At 45.6% G+C, this 16,827-nt stretch overlaps 2 protein-coding genes across 2 annotated transcripts in view; one reads left to right on the top strand and one right to left on the bottom strand.

Annotated features, from left to right (window-relative positions):
• RNF10 (ring finger protein 10) overlaps window positions 1–10,370 on the top strand; it is a 33,331-nt gene extending 22,961 nt beyond the window's left edge. Inside the window, exons 8-17 of the mRNA XM_005891485.3 lie at window positions 509–634; window positions 895–1,168; window positions 1,380–1,513; window positions 2,503–2,620; window positions 2,851–2,952; window positions 3,922–4,077; window positions 5,825–5,925; window positions 8,512–8,569; window positions 8,667–8,825; window positions 9,416–10,370. Of these exons, the coding sequence (XP_005891547.2) occupies window positions 509–634; window positions 895–1,168; window positions 1,380–1,513; window positions 2,503–2,620; window positions 2,851–2,952; window positions 3,922–4,077; window positions 5,825–5,925; window positions 8,512–8,569; window positions 8,667–8,825; window positions 9,416–9,492 (1,305 nt within the window). The 3' untranslated portion in view covers window positions 9,493–10,370. The remainder of the gene's footprint in view (window positions 1–508; window positions 635–894; window positions 1,169–1,379; window positions 1,514–2,502; window positions 2,621–2,850; window positions 2,953–3,921; window positions 4,078–5,824; window positions 5,926–8,511; window positions 8,570–8,666; window positions 8,826–9,415) is intronic.
• A 1,218-nt stretch (window positions 10,371–11,588) lies between these two features.
• Window positions 11,589–13,902, bottom strand: POP5 (POP5 homolog, ribonuclease P/MRP subunit). Its single transcript, XM_005891484.3, has 5 exons — window positions 13,812–13,902; window positions 13,584–13,726; window positions 12,342–12,491; window positions 12,085–12,168; window positions 11,589–11,986 (listed from the first exon to the last, which is right to left on the bottom strand). The coding sequence occupies exons 1-5, from the start codon at window positions 13,829–13,831 to the stop codon at window positions 11,871–11,873; spliced, it is 513 nt and encodes a 170-aa protein (XP_005891546.1). The 5' UTR covers window positions 13,832–13,902; the 3' UTR covers window positions 11,589–11,870.
• Window positions 13,903–16,827: the final 2,925 nt, after the last annotated feature.

Below are 16,827 nucleotides of genomic sequence, written 5' to 3'. Positions count from 1 at the left end.
ATACAGCTAGTAAGAGGTGAAGCTGGTATTTGAATTCCTTTCTGTTTGACTCACAAGTCCTCTTTGGGCAGGATTCTGTATTTACTTTTCATTTTCTTTCTGTAATGCAGGGCATTAGTTCAAATGCATTTCAGGGAGCTTATAGGAAAGCTTCATATAAGTAGATCTGTCTAGGTTGAGATGGGGGTTGCACAAACCCTTGTTTCCCACAATGGTTCCCTCTCTCTAAGCTTAGTTCATAAAAACTAGAAGACCACTTCTGTGTCCTTGAATTTCTGTTCAGGAAGCTTTTGTGTAGTGTTGTCATTATCACTGCCAGAGACGTTAAGCAGAATACCATCCCATTGGAGTACCAGATACCTTTTGCTTCCTGCTTTCTTTAAAGAGTGAGAATTTTAAGTACTTAGACTTCCTTTTGGCCTTTTAACTTTTGCTCCTGTCGAGAGGCCATTGTAAACTTTGGTCCTTCAGACTCAGTATGTTTCTGGTTTTCTCTCTGGTGCTCTAGGCTCGGGAAGAGGCTCTGTCAGGATTGGCTGAAAGCAGAGGGGAGGTCCCTGGTGTTGTGGCTGCTCTGGAACAACTGGTGCTGATGGCTCCCTTGGCGAAGGAGTCCGTTTTTCAACCCAGGAAGGTTGGTGTCTTTGTTACCGACTGAGTGGCCACCATTCTTCTCCAGCTGGTGGGCACTGTTAGATCTGGAGAAAAGGGAACTATGAGTATTTCCTATGTGCTTTTTTAAAAAACAGTTATTTTTAAATTTTTCCTATGTGCTGTCTCATGTGTGTTCTTTCCTTAGCGATGTTAAGTCAGTGACCGCTAAGATAGACCTCTAGAGCTTGGTTCCTGCCTTTGCCACATGTTCTTTCTGTAACCTGCAGTTTGTCCCAACAGGGCGTGTTGGAGTACTTGTCTGCTTTTGATGAAGACGCCACCGAAGTTTGTTCTCTGGGTCCTCCTCATCCTGTTGCTCTCCCTCTGGTAGAGGAGGAGGAAACAGTGTCTGAACCAGAGCCTGAGGGCTTGTCAGAGGCCTGTGAGGACCTGGAGTTAGTAGAAGACAATCTTGGAGAAGGGACCATTTGTACCGAGTCCAGCCAGCAGGAACCCGTCAGCAAACCAAGCGTCACTCACCTGAGCAGCTCTCCTTGTTACTACTTTTACCAAGGTGAGCCTCCCTGAGGGGCCGGCTGGGTGCCGCTGGATGTTTCAGGGAAGTGGTCTGGCTCTCTAAGCAGAGGGAGGCAGTGGCACAGACCCTAGGTGGCTGGGCCTGTTGTGCCTTTCAGCCTGGGGAGGGAGAGTCGGGTCGGGTACCAGGAGGGCCCCGACTTGAGGACTGGCCGGGAGCATGGTGTGACGGATCCGCTTGTCTTCAGCGGAGGACGGGCAGCACATGTTCCTGCACCCTGTGAACGTGCGCTGCCTCGTGCGGGAGTACGGCAGCCTGGAGCAGAGCCCTGAGAAGATCTCGGCCACAGTGGTGGAGATCTCCGGCTACTCCATGTCTGAGGTAAGGGCCTGCCTTGCGAGGTGGACGGGCAGGGAGCCGCATTAACCTCATCTCTCTGTGCTAGGCCTAGCCGATCAGGTTCACAGACCTTCAAAGGCCTTTAGTTTTTGTGTGTGTGAGTTTGTGTTTTGGAGCCTGTGAATTTTTAAAAACTTAAATGGGGCTCCCCTGCCATGCGGGGGTTCTGTTAGGTCAGTCCGCCACTGCTGTCTGTATCACAGGTTCCTTTATTGTGGTTTGGGGATAGAGATGTCTCCACTGCTTTCATTTGAGATGAGTTTGTTTTTGTTTCTCTTTCTTCCTACTGCTTGGGAGAAATGGCCAAGAAAACAAAGTCCTTGGAGGCTTTAAGGTAGCTTATGAGTTTTGGCTTAGCAGATACCTGTGAATTATTGTCTGATAATTTACATATGTGAATAGTTGCCCTTTGAGAATTACCCTTGTATTGATCACAGTTCAAAAGCTTAACATTAAGAGACTTTTTATGTACTATAACCTTTCTATCTAATGTGAAGAAAAAGGATAAAAAGAAAATTAAATCAGCTTCATTTTTATTGTTTTAGGCCAAGTTTTGTTCAATAGGGAAACCTGCTTTGTCTACCTTCCCAGTTACCATTAATTCTGTCAGAGGTTCTCAGATTTTTTGCCAATAAGTAACTCTTGTCTTCCTTATTCTCCCTGTTTATTGTGGACCCCCCAGAAAATCAGAAACAGCTGATCAGCTTTGTATCATGCATTACTGGGCTTAGTTAATTCATTTGCATCACAAACCCAATAATTGCTTTTGGTTGCAATTTTGGTTGCAATTTGGTTATTCTACCTTACTGTAGGTTAATTGACAATTTCTGTTCAGCTTTCCAAAATGGCGATAAGTTGAGCCGTAGTGCCATCTGAGTGAGTGTGTTTCCCTGCTGGATATCTGGGTGGGAACCTCTGCTCTCAGAGTCACGGCTGGTCTTAGTTGAGCGTCGGCCCCTTTTCCCTTGCAGGATATGCGACAGCGTCATAGATACCTCTCTCACTTGCCGCTCACCTGCGAGTTCAGCATCTGTGAACTGGCTCTTCAGCCTCCTCTGGTCTCTAAGGAAACCCTAGAGATATTCTCAGGTGAGAATGCTCTACTTTGCTTCCCTTTTTTAGTGGAATTCAGGGATTCTTATGACTAAAAACCCAGTGTAGAAGGAGGTAAGGACTTCTGTCATGAGTCTCCGAACTCCTGATACTCTCCATCTAGTCCAGCTGGGCCCTCCCTTGTGCCCTTAGCTGCTAGTCACCTGGGAGGAGTTAATTGCCAGGTTGTCCTGGGTCTGCCTCCTGACCACCTCACCACCCCGCAGATGACATTGAGAAGAGGAAGCGGCAGCGTCAGAAGAAGGCCCGGGAGGAACGCCGCCGAGAGCGCCGGATTGAGATGGAGGAGAACAAGAAGCAGGGCAAGTGTAAGTTCAGGAGCGCTCATCTGTGACTAGCACAGCTGTGCATCACTGTACAGAGGCCCCAGGCCCGGCCCAGTCGTAGCTCAGCTCTGCCACTTGGTTTCTTCAACTTCTAAACGTGAGTTGTGAGAGCACCTCCCTCATGGGCTTCCTGAGAGAATTGGAATTGGCGCTGGGTCAAAGTGCATAGCACATAGTAAGGAGTAAGAGTGAGTTCATCCTTGGCAAAGTGGGTGGAAAAAACCCGGGGCGGGTGTGTGGCTAGGGAATTGGACATCTGCTGAATGCTGGGGATAATTGGCCCATGTGCTCTCCGGGTATGTTGTTGGCCTCGCCTTCAACTCTGGAGACATCTGTACATAGCTAGTCTACCAGGAGAGTCTGAAATAGTAGAAACCTGTTGACATACTAGAAAATACATGCAGGGAGTTAGACTTGAGCTCTTTCATACCAATAAGTAGAGTCTTTTAATCTGGTTCCGCAACATAAGCTTCACTGAACTAAGGATTTTGTGACATGAGGGCCTGCTTAACCTCCAGGAACAAGGAGTTGAATCCTTGGCTAGGGAAAAGACTTGACTATTTTGAATCCACATGGTATGGTAAATACAAATTTTACTTCTCTAACTGGGATAAGTATGTAGCTGGCATCCTGGTGTTGTGTAGCTGTTTGGCACAAGTCTTAAACAGCTGAGAAAACTGATGTTTCAAGAACAAAGACTTTTATGGGAATAATTAAAAATTATATAGAACAGTATGATTAACCCTCAGGTTTATCACCCAGCTTTAACATGAATAGTTAAAATAAGGGTTTTATATTAAAGACATAAAGTGGCAAATATTACAAATTTTGGTTTTAAAGCTGTCTCCATCCTTCATACACCTGGGAGATTCATATTGACCATCCATAACTGTTGGAAAAGATTCGAAGAATTCTGTAAGTGGGCTTGCTGTTCTCATCTTGTCTTTGCAGACCCGGAAGTCCACATTCCCCTGGAGAATCTACAGCAGTTTCCTGCCTTCAATTCCTACACCTGCTCCTCTGATTCTGCTTTGGGTTCCACCAGCACTGAGGGCCGTGGGGCACTCTCCCTTTCTCCTCTTAGCAGAAGTCCAGGTTCCCAAGCAGGTAAATGGGGTTGGGACTTAGAGAATAAAGTTGACCACCAGCCGTAGACCTTAAGTTGAGCCCTAGTGTCTGAATTTACAATAGTGACCTCAGCATGGTGGGGTCTTTAGGGGACTGATTTTATTTGCGTAGTTAATAGATTCCTGAGAAACACTAAATTCTTAACATTTGATTCACGTATGGACTGCTTTATGCCCTGTTAGCTTCTGAATAACTCAGGCAGACCCTACAGCAGGACAGTTAAACCTAGATTCTTCTCTGCAGCCCAGCTGTTTTATTTCTAGTTCTGCCTTTGAAGTACTCCCTCTGTATGTGTGAACATCTTTATATTTGTCTTATTGTAACATTGTTTATGGTGAGGGGTGGAGGGAACAGCCTACAAAGTCTACTGGTAGGGAAATGGCTCAATTACATCATTTTTACTATGAAATTCTTTACACCTACTGAAAAGGGAGATAGCTCACTTCCTGAACCTTTAAGATGAAAGGAATTTGTAGAAAAAGACAAAGCATGACACCATTTTTGGGTTAAAAATGCCACACAAAACATTTCAGTGTAGGTTTATATATCTAAATGTATAGAAAAATCCTGGGATGATTGTGTTCCAGACCACTAACAGTGTTCCACTCTAGGGACTGAGATCAGGATTAAGAGGCTGTCAGCTTTTTAAAAATAGTTTTGCTTATGTATAGAATATATTACTGTGTTATGAAATTAAACAGTTATAATTTCAGAGAGCTGTCTTCTGATCTTCATCCACCTGGCAGATTGTTTTTGATACTTAAAATTTATTTTTCTCAGGCATTTTCAGTGAATGTCCAAGATCAGAACATTTGGTGACTCTTGTGATCATTTGCCTGTCACTTCGCAGATTTAGGAGCCTGAGATGAAGGCCAGGGCTTGGTTAGTGTCAGGGACTGGGACTAGAGTCTAAGGGCTACACAGCCATCATGCTCTTCAGTTTAACTGAGATGAGACCTACTGTACAAAGGAACATGGCAAAACATTGACTGCATCATCTGTGACACAGATTGTATTTTCACACACTAGTTTTTCTGAAGGTATGTGGGTTTCAACACATTCAGGCAAGAGCAGTTGGATGGGCCTAGAAATAAAAGTACCACAGAGCCCTGGCTGACTGGAAAGGCCTCTCCCTGCCAGCAGTGATCAGGGCAGTGGGTGGGCTGGTCTGTGGGAAATGTTCGCTCTGGTTCAGAAAGGATGGAGAAGACGACAACCTGGGGAAGGGAGTAGCACGGAAGAGCTTGCATTTTGCTGGATTTTGTTGCTGTGTGTGTTTTGAATTCTAACTGAATATTCCCCAGGTCATAGACATCTGCTGGCTGGAACATAAAGGCTGACCTGATTACATTTCATTTCTTTTTCTTGAAGCTTTTTATCCATATAAAACTAGTCCATGACATCCAGTACCTAGGCCTTGAGAGCTGGCTCACGTGGAAAGGGTTTTTTTACTGTGGGAATGGATTTTGCAGTGCTTTCTAGTGTTCTCATAACCTTGAAACTTTTCTCTCCCTATTCTGATCACTTGTGTGAACAGTAGGCCATGTTCTTGGCTTTATAAGCACATGGCAGAGTTGAAGGTAGATCAAGGTTTAGCGTTTTGAGGCAGTGTTGGTAATTATCCAGACCTGATTTGGTGTTAATCTCTTCTGTTTTATTTATTTATTTTTTTCTCTTCTGTTTTATTAAGTTGACTTGTATAATCAGGTCTCTGGTTCCCTTTCAGACTTCCTGCTGACCCCTCTGTCACCCACTGCCAGTCAGGGCAGTCCTTCATTCTGCGTTGGGAGTCTGGAAGAAGACTCTCCCTTCCCTTCCTTTGCCCAGGTAAACCCACTGCTTTTAAAGCAGCCCACGGGCATTTAACATGAACTCTGCTGCTTGTTCTTCCTGGAAATCTCTGCTGGAGACGGGAGATTTACAGGCTAATGTCACCCTGACTTTCAAAATCATGCAAGGCGCTTTAAAGAGAAGCTCATGGATTTAGTCTCAGATACTACCATAAACTTACCAAGGACAGAAGCCAAGAATAGCTGAGGAAGAATCAGAGTTTTAATTATTTAACAAGTCACTAGATTATTCGTGTACTAACACTGATCTAGGGGCTGGGGATATGTCAGTCAATTTTAACTGGCCCCTAGTTCTGGGACCTCTGACTTAGGTGGTATGAAATATAATAAACCATTCTTTGCTTTGGGAAGGGGAAGGTTGTTTTGGTTATCCTGTAACTAACTAGCCAAAGTGGCTGTCTTGAGATGGGTTGAAGGGAGCACTAGGCTACTAAGATTTGATGTCAAATCAGTGTCAATCTTTAAAATAAGCAAACAGTCAGCATTCCTGCATTTGATAACTGAGGAAGATGGACAGACAGCTGACAAGCACCCCATAGGAAGTTAGTGTTCATTTCTTTGGGACTAGTTTGGACTCATTTGCTTAATAGTTCTTTAAAGCAGGTAGTTGATAACAGACGTTTCTCACATATAGATGGAAGTTTGTGCTGAGAAATGAGCAGGAATTCAACTTTGGTGAGGAGAGTCCTTGAAGTCGAGGATGAAATAATTGAGAGTGATCCTGAAAATGAACTACCTGGTTTCAGAGGTATAAGCAAGTGGCTCCCAGGAGTTAGGTCAATGTCTGAGTTGTTTTTTTAGCTAGGTTTTACTGCCATTGCATTTTTCATCATTATATTTTGAAAAACTTCAAACTTAAAGAGTTGAAAGGATAGTGTAATGAATATTCATACTTTTCACTCAGATTGACCAGTAGTTACTGTTTTGCTATATTTGCTTTTTCTCTCTTTTTTTGCTGTGTTGAAAATAAGATACAGACCTCATGAATGACATTTCACCACTAAATACTTGGGAGATACATACCACTCAAATGACATTCTCCTATATGCCCACAGTTATCATTGTTACATCAAAGACATTCAGCTGATTTAATACTGTCTAAGATGGCACATATTTCTATTTTCCCTTTTGTCTCAGTGTCCTATATTGTTTTCAGTCAGATTCAGTCAGACTGTTCATTGCATTTAGTGTTTCAACTCTCTTCAGTCTCCTTTGACCCATAACAGTTCCCCTGGCTTCTGTTTTTTTTTTTTTTTTTTTTTTAACATGTGGCATGGATATTTTGGGGGCTTGCCTCATAGCTCAGTTGGTAAATAATCTGCCTGCAATGCAGGAGTCCCTGGTTCGATTCCTGGGTCGGGAAGATGCCCTGGAAGAGGGCATGGCAACCCACTCCAGTATTCTTGCCTGGAAAATCCCATGGACAGAGAAGGCAGGCTACAGTCCATGAGGTCACAAGAGTTGGACACGACTTAGTGGCTAAACCACATGGGTATTTTTGAAGCATCTAGGCCTGTTGTTCTATAAATGATCCTACACTGTAGATTTTCTGATTGTTTCTTCATGAGTGGACCCAGGCTAAACATTTAAACATTTTTGGTGAGATTAAAATATAGGTGAGATTTTAATGATCTTATAAGATGATTCAGATGTTGTACTGTGTTAGACCCCAAACTCTTGGGGACCAAGGGAGCAGATTTTCACAGTAGTATATGATGAAGGAAGTTCATCAGTGAAATCAGTATCTGCCAGTTGAATTCATTTTGCATAATATGCAAGCCCCAGGTTGGGACACATTCGGGACAGGCATGCTGACGTGAATCTTGTGGGGTTTGTTTCTTGGTACAATACACCCTGCTTTTGGTGGCATGTCATGTGCGGTAGATAGGATGCAAAGTGACCCTCAGCACTTACAGAGCTGGCCTTGGCCAACTGAGATGAAAAATTCCTCTTTCGGGAGGGATTGTTCTGATGTTACTATACTTTCAGGAATCTGGTTTATGGCTGAATCTAAATGTTAATAGTTAAGGAGCTATTGGAACAGCAAAGACTGAAAGGTAATGAGAGCTGTGGGAGCAGTTTCGGGATAAAGTTAAATTGGTTTTTGTGGCCTTAGGTAACTGAGGTTTGCGCGGCAGGCGGTTTGTTTTAAATTTGGAAGGTCCTGTACACTCCTTACTGCAAGAGGAGTAATGTTGATGTTTTTAGGCATCTCCAGAAGAGGAGGGAAATTTTGTCCAGAAGAAAGGAATGACACAAAGTCAGGATTCCCCACTTCAAAATCAGAGTATAAATCTCTTGTGCATTCTTTGCAGTATTCTTTACCTGTTTCCTAAGGAACAGAACAGGTCTGGTTTCCCACCTTGTTAGTTTCACTGCCAGTTCAGGATATAGGGGACATGAGGAAAACACTGTGTTAGGGAAAGAAGTATCCAGAAAATTTTTTCCCAGTGGGGGTAGTTGATTCTTTGTCCCCTGTACCAGTCAGTGTCAAGGTAGCAGTCTGGAGAAGAAATAGGATCAGTAACTTAAATTCTTTCCCTTCCTTTTCCCACTTCGGCAGATGCTGAGAGTTGGAAAAGCAAAAGCAGATGTATGGCCCAAAACTGCTCCAAAAAAAGGTGAGAATGGCCCGCTGATAAAGGGGAAGCTTGGGCCGTTTCAGAAAGTAGAAGGCTCTGGAGTTGTTTCTGCAATTTTAACACTGGTCTTTTTTAGATGAAAACACCTTAGGTCCTCCTGCCCCTGTGGACAGCGATGGGGAGAGTGATAACTCAGACCGCGTTCCTGTGCCCAGTTTCCAGAATTCCTTCAGCCAAGCTATTGAAGCAGCCTTCATGAAACTGGACACACCGGTGACTTCAGATCCGCTCTCTGGTAAAGGCACAGGAGCGGGGTGCTCAGCTCAGGGCTGTGGTTTCCTCCTGGATCCAGGGGCACTGATCACTAATCACTTGGCGCTTTCCCTCTGAACCTCAGGGCTCACGTTCTAGTGTTAACTAACATTCCATCTGGTATATCAGATGGCTCCTTTTTGCACCCCAGATTAATTCTTGAGGCCTTTGTGAAATTCTGTGTAACTTTTTCCCCCCAGCCTTATAGATTTCTGAATCCTGAGGTGGTGAAGGTGGCTAATAGATAGATGGAGGTCAAACTCAAAAGTACACCCCTGTGGTATTCACGACTAGCATTTATGATATGCTTCCTACACGCCTAGCATTGTGCTAATTTTATTCTCCCAGTAACCATATTAAATGGGTAGAATTCACATTACAGATGAGCTGGGCTGGGCATCTAAGTGATGTGTCTGAAGACAAACACCCAGAGAGTGCAAGGTCCAGTATTTGACTCCAGGCAGTCTAACTCCAGAGCCTGCACTCACATTGCTTATGACTCCCATCAGTGGAAACTGGCCAGGGGGCAACGGGGTGGCATTCTAAGCTAAGTTCTTTCTGTGTTTTGTTTAGAAGAGAAAGGAGGAAAGAAAAGAAAAAAACAGAAACAGAAGCTGCTGTTCAGCACCTCCGTCGTCCACACCAAGTGACACTACTGGCCCAGGCTAACTTCTCCATCTGGTTTTCTTTTTATTTGCGCTTTTGTTTTGCTGCTGTAATTTTTAAGTATTTGAGTTTGAACAGATTAGCTCTGGGGGGAGGGGGTTTCCACAATGTGAGGGGGAACCAAGAAAATTTTAAATACAGTGTATTTTCCAGCTTCCCGTCTTTACACCAAAATAAAGTATTGACACTCACAAGAGAGCTCTTCCTGCCAAGGTTTTAGTTTGTCGCCAGGTAGTCTTTTTGACCCATGTGTAATTAGTTTTTTCAACCCCAACTTAAGTTTTAGTCTCTTGGAGCAGCCCAAACCAGTGTTAGGGCACCTTGCTTTCAGCACACCTATTGGTGTGTCTTTTAAAAATAGTTGAATCTTTTCTATCTGTTCAGTACTCCTCTTGTTAAAGAAACAGGGATGGGAATAAAATGGATGCAGGATACCCAGCTTGAATTGTAGTTTTTCTTACAACAACCAGGCTGTGGTGTCAGACCCAGGTTGCACTTGTATGTGTGCTCGAGGGTTTTATCTTTTGTTGGGCACAGAAAGTTGTAACTGTCATTGACTAAGGAGGCCCTAGGACCTGATAGCCTTTAGGTCAAGCCTGTTTCAAGCGACAGTGGCCTGAATGAATTACAGAAACGGAGGAGTCTGGCACACCTGGAGGCAGAGCAGGACAGGTTTGAAAGCAGTGGGATGCCTCCCCAACCCCTGCCCCCCACTGCCTCCCTGTTGTCTAGAGCAGTCTTATGCCTTGGTTTGAGCTGAATGAATTTGAGTGATGTGAATTATTTTGCTGCTTAATAAAGTGACCTCTAGGTATAATAGACTATGAAGGCAAATAGTTGCAATAAATCACCTGCATAAGCATTGTGAGCTTTCTGGTTTCTTTAAGATTTATTTCAGGTCAGCTAGACGTCTATTTCTTAATAGGTTAAGGTAATGGCTGCTGTGAACTTGAGCAAATCTGTTTTCATGGAGTCATGTCTTTCCTAGTGTCAGGCCTAAAGGGTTCTTGATCTGGGCTCATTAATTCTACCCTCCCATTTTTAAAATGACAGATGTTTGTTAAATGTATTATAATATGTAAGGGACTTTTGAGTGATGTCCATTTTATGAAGGAGAGAATATCTCCTTGAAGTGTCTTTGCTGCTGCTGCTAAGTCGCTTCAGTCGTGTCCAACTGTGCAACCCCAGAGACGGCAGCCCACCAGGCTCCCCCGTCCCTGGGATTCTCCAGGCAAGAACACTGGAGTGGCTTGCCATGTCCTTCTCCAACGCCTGAAAAATGAAAGTGAAGTCGCTCAGTCGTGTCCGACTCCTAGCGACCCCATGGACTGCAGCTTACCAGGCTCCTCCGTCCATGGGATTTTCCAGGCAAGAGTACTGGAGTGGGGTGCCACTGCCTTCTCCGAAGGTGTCTTTAGTAGGTAGCAGATCAAAATGGGTCATGTCTCGTCTCTCCTAATTCCTGTGAGTGTATTGTCTCACCTACCTTCAGGTGCCAGGCAGGTATAAGGCAGTAGAGAGGGTGGAACTGCAGAGAACCACCAGATGTTGGCAGCTGCTATTTGACTTTGTAATCATGAGGTCAGGTGACATCATTATTACAAAGATATTTTCCCCCACTCAAAAGTGTAAGAATTGTATTATTATTTATTTTTTTGTCAGGTTACCTGGTAAAGCATTGGCAAAGAATCTGTTTATTTTTAAGGTCCTTTGGGTCATTGAGACCAGCTCTAGATCTGTGCCGGTTTAGTTGCTGTGTCTCACTAACACTATTACTCTGGGGACTTCCATAGATGTCTAGTGGTTAAGACTCTGAGTTTCCACTGTGAGGGGCCTGGGATCAATCCCTGGTCGAGGAGCTGAGATCCTACACGCCCTGCACTGTGGACAGGTAAACTTCAAAACTGCTAGTCCGAATGACCTGGATTGCTTAGGGCCCAACCGAGGGGCAGGGCTATCGGGTCTCCAGTGGGAGCCTATACATCTAGTACCACACAGGGAGCTGGTCTTGCTACTGAGGCCAGGGATAGAAAGGGAAAGAGACTAGGCCAACCATGAACTTCACATGCACACTAAGTGCTAACAGAAACCAAATACATTTAGTAAACCTGCTCTGCCAGGCAGTTAGATACAAAGGTGTGTATAAGGACAGGGGGTTCACAACCTGCAGAACAACTTAACCGGGCAATGCTGGGTAAAGGTGACTTTGATTAGTTTTACGTAAGTCCATTTTGAGCTGGTCACCTGGCCTCTGGTCCGCAGTCATCCAGTTTGGGAACTGCAGAAGATGCTGCTGCCTCTCAGAATGTCCCATCCCAGCGGGTGGACCCCAAGGCCTGGGCACAGCATAACGTGCAAAGGTTCACTCCATTGGCTCAGCAGTCTCCTCGCCGCCACTATCAGAAAGCTCCTCCCCAGCTGACTCCTCCTCTAGTAAACAGCTTTTAGTGACAGACTTCTGGATAGCCTCCCGCTCTCCTGGAGAAAGAGCATGGTGAAGAGCATGAGTGAGTTCTCATTCAGCCAGAGGCCATGGCCAGTCCCTGCTCAGTGGGCACAAGGCTAGCATCCCTTACCTTCATCAGTACAGTTCTGCAACAGGATCAGCAGCTGTCTCCTGTTGTACTGAATCAGGAACTTCTGGCATGTTCTAATTGTACCTGGCATAGGTAAGAGCTTTGTGGTCAGCAGCTTGTGGAAAGTATTTGCCTCAGAGTCTTGAGAGCTCGGAAAAAGTATCTTGCCTTTAGCAGGAGAGCAGGAATAGCCACCTACCACAGAAGACCGAATGCTGAACCTGCTACAAAACCAGCCATATCCCATGCACCCCTACCTCCCACGTGTAAGGTGTTGAGAAAACACGGGTAGCGGTGTCCTTTGTTCTCCAAGGATGTGATGAAGGGAAGAGCTGACCACACAAGCCGATAGAATTCCTTCCTGCATCGAAGTAGCACTATTCCGGTATAGGCATTGAGGTATCGCACTACAGCAGGGGGGAAGAAAAAATCATTTGGACTGTCAGGGATGGGTTAAAAGTCTTTGGATAATTAAACGCCTATGTGCTAGAGATCAGAAATGGCTCAAGACAGTGGCACTTGGAATGAATTCATCAGTAAGTAAAAACTTCATTTCTGAAGGGGGAAAAAAATTAGTAGGACAGCTCACTTACAGATGGTAAAGAATCCCCCTGTAATGCAAAAGACCCAGGTTTGAACCCTGGGTTGGGACGATCCCCTGGAGAAGTAACGGCTATCCACTCCAGTATTCTTACCTGGAGAATTTCATGAATCGGATAGGAGCCTCAGTCAGACAAGACTTAGCAACTTAACACTTCATTTACAGAAGGGAGAAACATCCAGTGCCTTGAACACCACTCAGAATTGGTGAATTTAGAATTTAAAATGTTCTTCTAATGCATTGACTAGTTAATAAATGGGTGGGGAGTGCAGAGATCCACCTTCTTCAGAAAACCCCTGGCTGAAAACCAAGTTGTCCTGTAACTGGGCTATGTAGGTTTTTCAAACAGTCAACTGAGTCTCACCTGAGGTAGGACAGCTATGCCTATGTGAAGCACCTATGGAATTCAATTTCAAAGAATATGGTAAAAGTGAATGGCAGTAGTGTGGATGTTGAGAGGGCCTGCTCCTATTTACATACACGCAACTATGCGTCCTGTACAGGCCCTTTTCAAGGGTAATTAGATACAAGGGCTTCTTGCCCAATGTCCCACTGCCTACTAAGTCGCTTCACTCATGTCCGGCTCTTTTGTGACCCTATGGGCTGTAACCCGCCAAGCTCTCTCTGTCCATGGGATTCTCCAGGAAAGAATACCCTTCTCCAGGGGATCTTCCCAACTCAAGGACTGAACTCGTGGCCTACTATTAGCTAGCTCTCTGCCTAACGATTCACCCAGACCTCGGGATGCGACCCTGCTAAAAAGAACGGTATCTTACATAGGACACAGTACACAAGGCCTGGCAGTTCCCGGGGTCGTTCGTGCCCCTTCTTTCTCCCTCCTGTGGCCACCGCCCCCTCCAAGCCCCGCCGTCCACCCGGTTCCCAAGCACCCTCGCACCCGCGAAGCCGATGGAACAGGCGGCAGCACCGAAAGTCCCGTGCACGCGGGCGATCGTGTCCCGTACCAGGGTGCCCAGCACTCGGTCCTCCAGAGTCAGGCGGCAGCGGGGGTCGTCAGACACCACTTCGCAGAGCAGGTACCTGTGGCGGGCGGGAGGGAGGGAAGTGAGCATGGGGCCAGGCCCACGGGGTCCGGGCAAGGGGCTGTTGGCAAGAGACTGCTTACCTATGCTTAAACCGCACCATGGCTGCCTCCACCTCCGGCGGCCAGACGCGCAAACCGGAAGTCTGCTTTCTCCTCGGCGGCCAATAGGAAGTTGGCCTGGCAGCCACTCAGGGAGGCGGAGCTAGAATGTAGACGGAGCCCTGTGTCAGTCTCCCCTGAACTCCGCCTCTCTCTACGGTGCGCAGGCGTCCTGCTCAGTTCTGAGCTGATGGAGCTCGCGCAGCTGTTGGGAGGTAGGCTGCGCGATTGAGTCCTTTTTTGTGCCTGTGATGGGTGGTTGTGCCCACTCATTAATTTTGTAGGATGCACCCGCGGCATTTGGAGCCTCCACGATGTTTTCTTTCTATTACCTTGCAACACAGTCGTGTGTGCATTTATATTTTCTCCCCATGCTGGAAGGTCTTGAGGGCAAGATCTTGCACTCACAAGCCAAGGATTCACAGAGGGGAAATTAGGACTCTTATATTCAGATTACAGCTCGGTTCAATTCCACCTTACAGCCAAATATGTTATTACTGTTTAGGCCTTTCAACAACCTTATGGAGTCAGGTGTATTGTCTCATCTTTTGTGCAAAAACCATCTGTGATCATTATATTTTGTTTCTGTTTATTCTGTGTGTACTCGTTTTTTAAACAGAAAAGCACAAAGAAGCAAATAAAGATAAGTTATAACCCCAGCATCAAGAGAGCATAATTTATCATGTAGTGGGTTTTCTTCCCTAGTTTTCCCCCATGCCTGCAGTTCTCTGTGTGAGGTCCAGGAACCATTGAGTTTTCTGAGATTCTTTCAGAGAGTCTCCAGGATCAAGTTACTTTCATAATAGTACTAAGATGGTATTTGTTTCACTTTCTCAGAGTGGACAGTAAAGTTTTCCAGAGGCCACATGACATGTACTGACATTATTGCTCTGATGGTGAAAAGAATTGTGCGTTGTGTTTTAGATATTTCTCAGTTTAATAAACATGGTAAATATCAACATATTCCATGAAACAAAAGCTTTTTGGGATCCTCAATAATTTAATGAGTGAAAAAGTGTCCTGAGACCAAAAAAAAAAAAACTGAGATGAGAACTTCTCCTGTATGTTAAATTATATTTTTCCTTTTATTTTCTTTTTAACAATAGAATCATACAGTTTAGTATTCTTTGCCCCCCTGCCCGAATATCCTTTAAAAAATAAAAGTTATCTTAGTGAGGCATAACATACATAAAGAGCATATTAAGTGAATTTTTACAAATGTATAGACTTTTGCAACTATTGCCCAGATAAAGAGATAAAACATTTCCAGTGCCCAAGAAGGTTCCTGTGCCCTCTTCTCAGCCAAAAACCTTCTCAGAAGTGATCTCTATTCTGATTTCTATCATGATTGATAAACTTTGTCTGTTCTTGAACTTTGTGTATATGTGTGTGTTAGTCGCTCAGTCGTGTCCGACTCTTTGTGACCCCATGGACTGTAGCCTGCCAGGCTCCTCTGTCCATGGGATTCTCCAGGCAAGGATACTGGAGTGGGTTGCCATGCCCTTCTCCAGAGGATCTTCCTGACCCAGGGATTGAACCCGGGTCTCTGGCATTGCAGGCAGATTTTTTACCACTTGAACAACAGTTTTCCCATGTTCTTGAACTTTATATAAATATAAATCTCCAACAGCATGTTTGTGTGTGCCTGTGTGTATGGCTCCTTTCTCTTATCATATTGTCTTTAGATTCATTCTGTCTTCTGACTATATTTTCATGTCAACTGTTTACGATGTAGTGACTGAGCCACAACAACAACAATTCTTCAAGGTTATTTTTCAGCTGCCCCAGATGGCATTGTTTAGTTTTACCACTGCTAAACAGGTCTATATTTCCATGATGGACATTTAAATTTGTTCCATAATTTCTTGTTATACCCAGTGCTTTGATGCTCAGCCTTATATCTAACTCTTTGTAGCTATCCTTGACTATTTATTTGTAGACCTGTCAGGGACCTGGCAGGCCCTGTGAGAACCATGAAGGGAGTCGGATTTCACAACCGAATGTTTGCAGTATTTGGAATGAGTTCTCAATTTTTCCATCTCTCACTCTAAATCACCTTAAAGGGGGGACAGCTGTGGCCCTGCCGAGGGCTCTTTCCTTCTCACCCAAGAACCACCTCATTATCTGAAAACGGTCCTCGCCAGCGTCCTCCTTTGGCCAGCAGGGGGCGGCAGATGCTCGTAATGTGTGGAGAAAGTCTCGGCCTCTGCGTTTCCCGCCTCCCCTTCCATCCTTAAAATAACTCCCCTAACTCCAGCCTTCAACTCATTTAATCCCCAAATCGCGCCATTTCATAGATGTAGCTGGGGCTCTGACCAAAGTCACACGTTCAGTCAGAAGCAAGATCAGAATTCCAATTCCAGGCCATCCGACTTCGGGGTCCTGGCTCTGGTCCACACCGCTGAAGTCTTCCTGTGAGCGGTTTCGCCGTCCACTTTGTATATACATTGGCGAGACTACAGGTGTAAGTTAGAATCTCTCCGTCATTTACCAGACACGTGCTGTCGGGGCGATTAATTCATGTCTCCAGATCTCAATTTCCTCATCTGTGTAATGGGATAATAATGGTTCCTCCCTCGTGCGTGGTGCATATGAGGTTTAAACGAGATACCACGGGCAAACGCGTAGCTAGCACCTTGAGTGTACTGTAAACACGATTTTGAGCGAATGATTTACTGCCACCCGCAGGCACAGCCCCGGGGGAAGCACACCGGGTCCGTCCTGGGCCTCCTCTCCTCGGATCCTGCCCGGCGCCCGGCGCCCTGCGTTCCCGACCGACCGGGGTCCCGACACCCGCGGGCCGGGCTGCAGGGAGGGGAGGCGTCAGCGGCACAGGCCGTTCCCGGCGGTAATTAGCCGGTGTCTGCTCCCGCCTCGCCAGCCGCTAATTACACGTCTCCTAATGAGGCCGGCGGCTGTTTGCAATCACTTGGGTCCCCGCCGCGCGGCGCGGGAGGCCATGGGGGAATCCGCCCGCGGGGGCGTGGACGGCGGTTGC

The sequence above is a fragment of the Bos mutus genome, chromosome 17 (assembly GCF_027580195.1).
Source record: "Bos mutus isolate GX-2022 chromosome 17, NWIPB_WYAK_1.1, whole genome shotgun sequence".
NCBI lineage: Eukaryota > Metazoa > Chordata > Mammalia > Artiodactyla > Bovidae > Bos > Bos mutus.
This window is presented reverse-complemented; position numbering and strand designations above follow the sequence as displayed.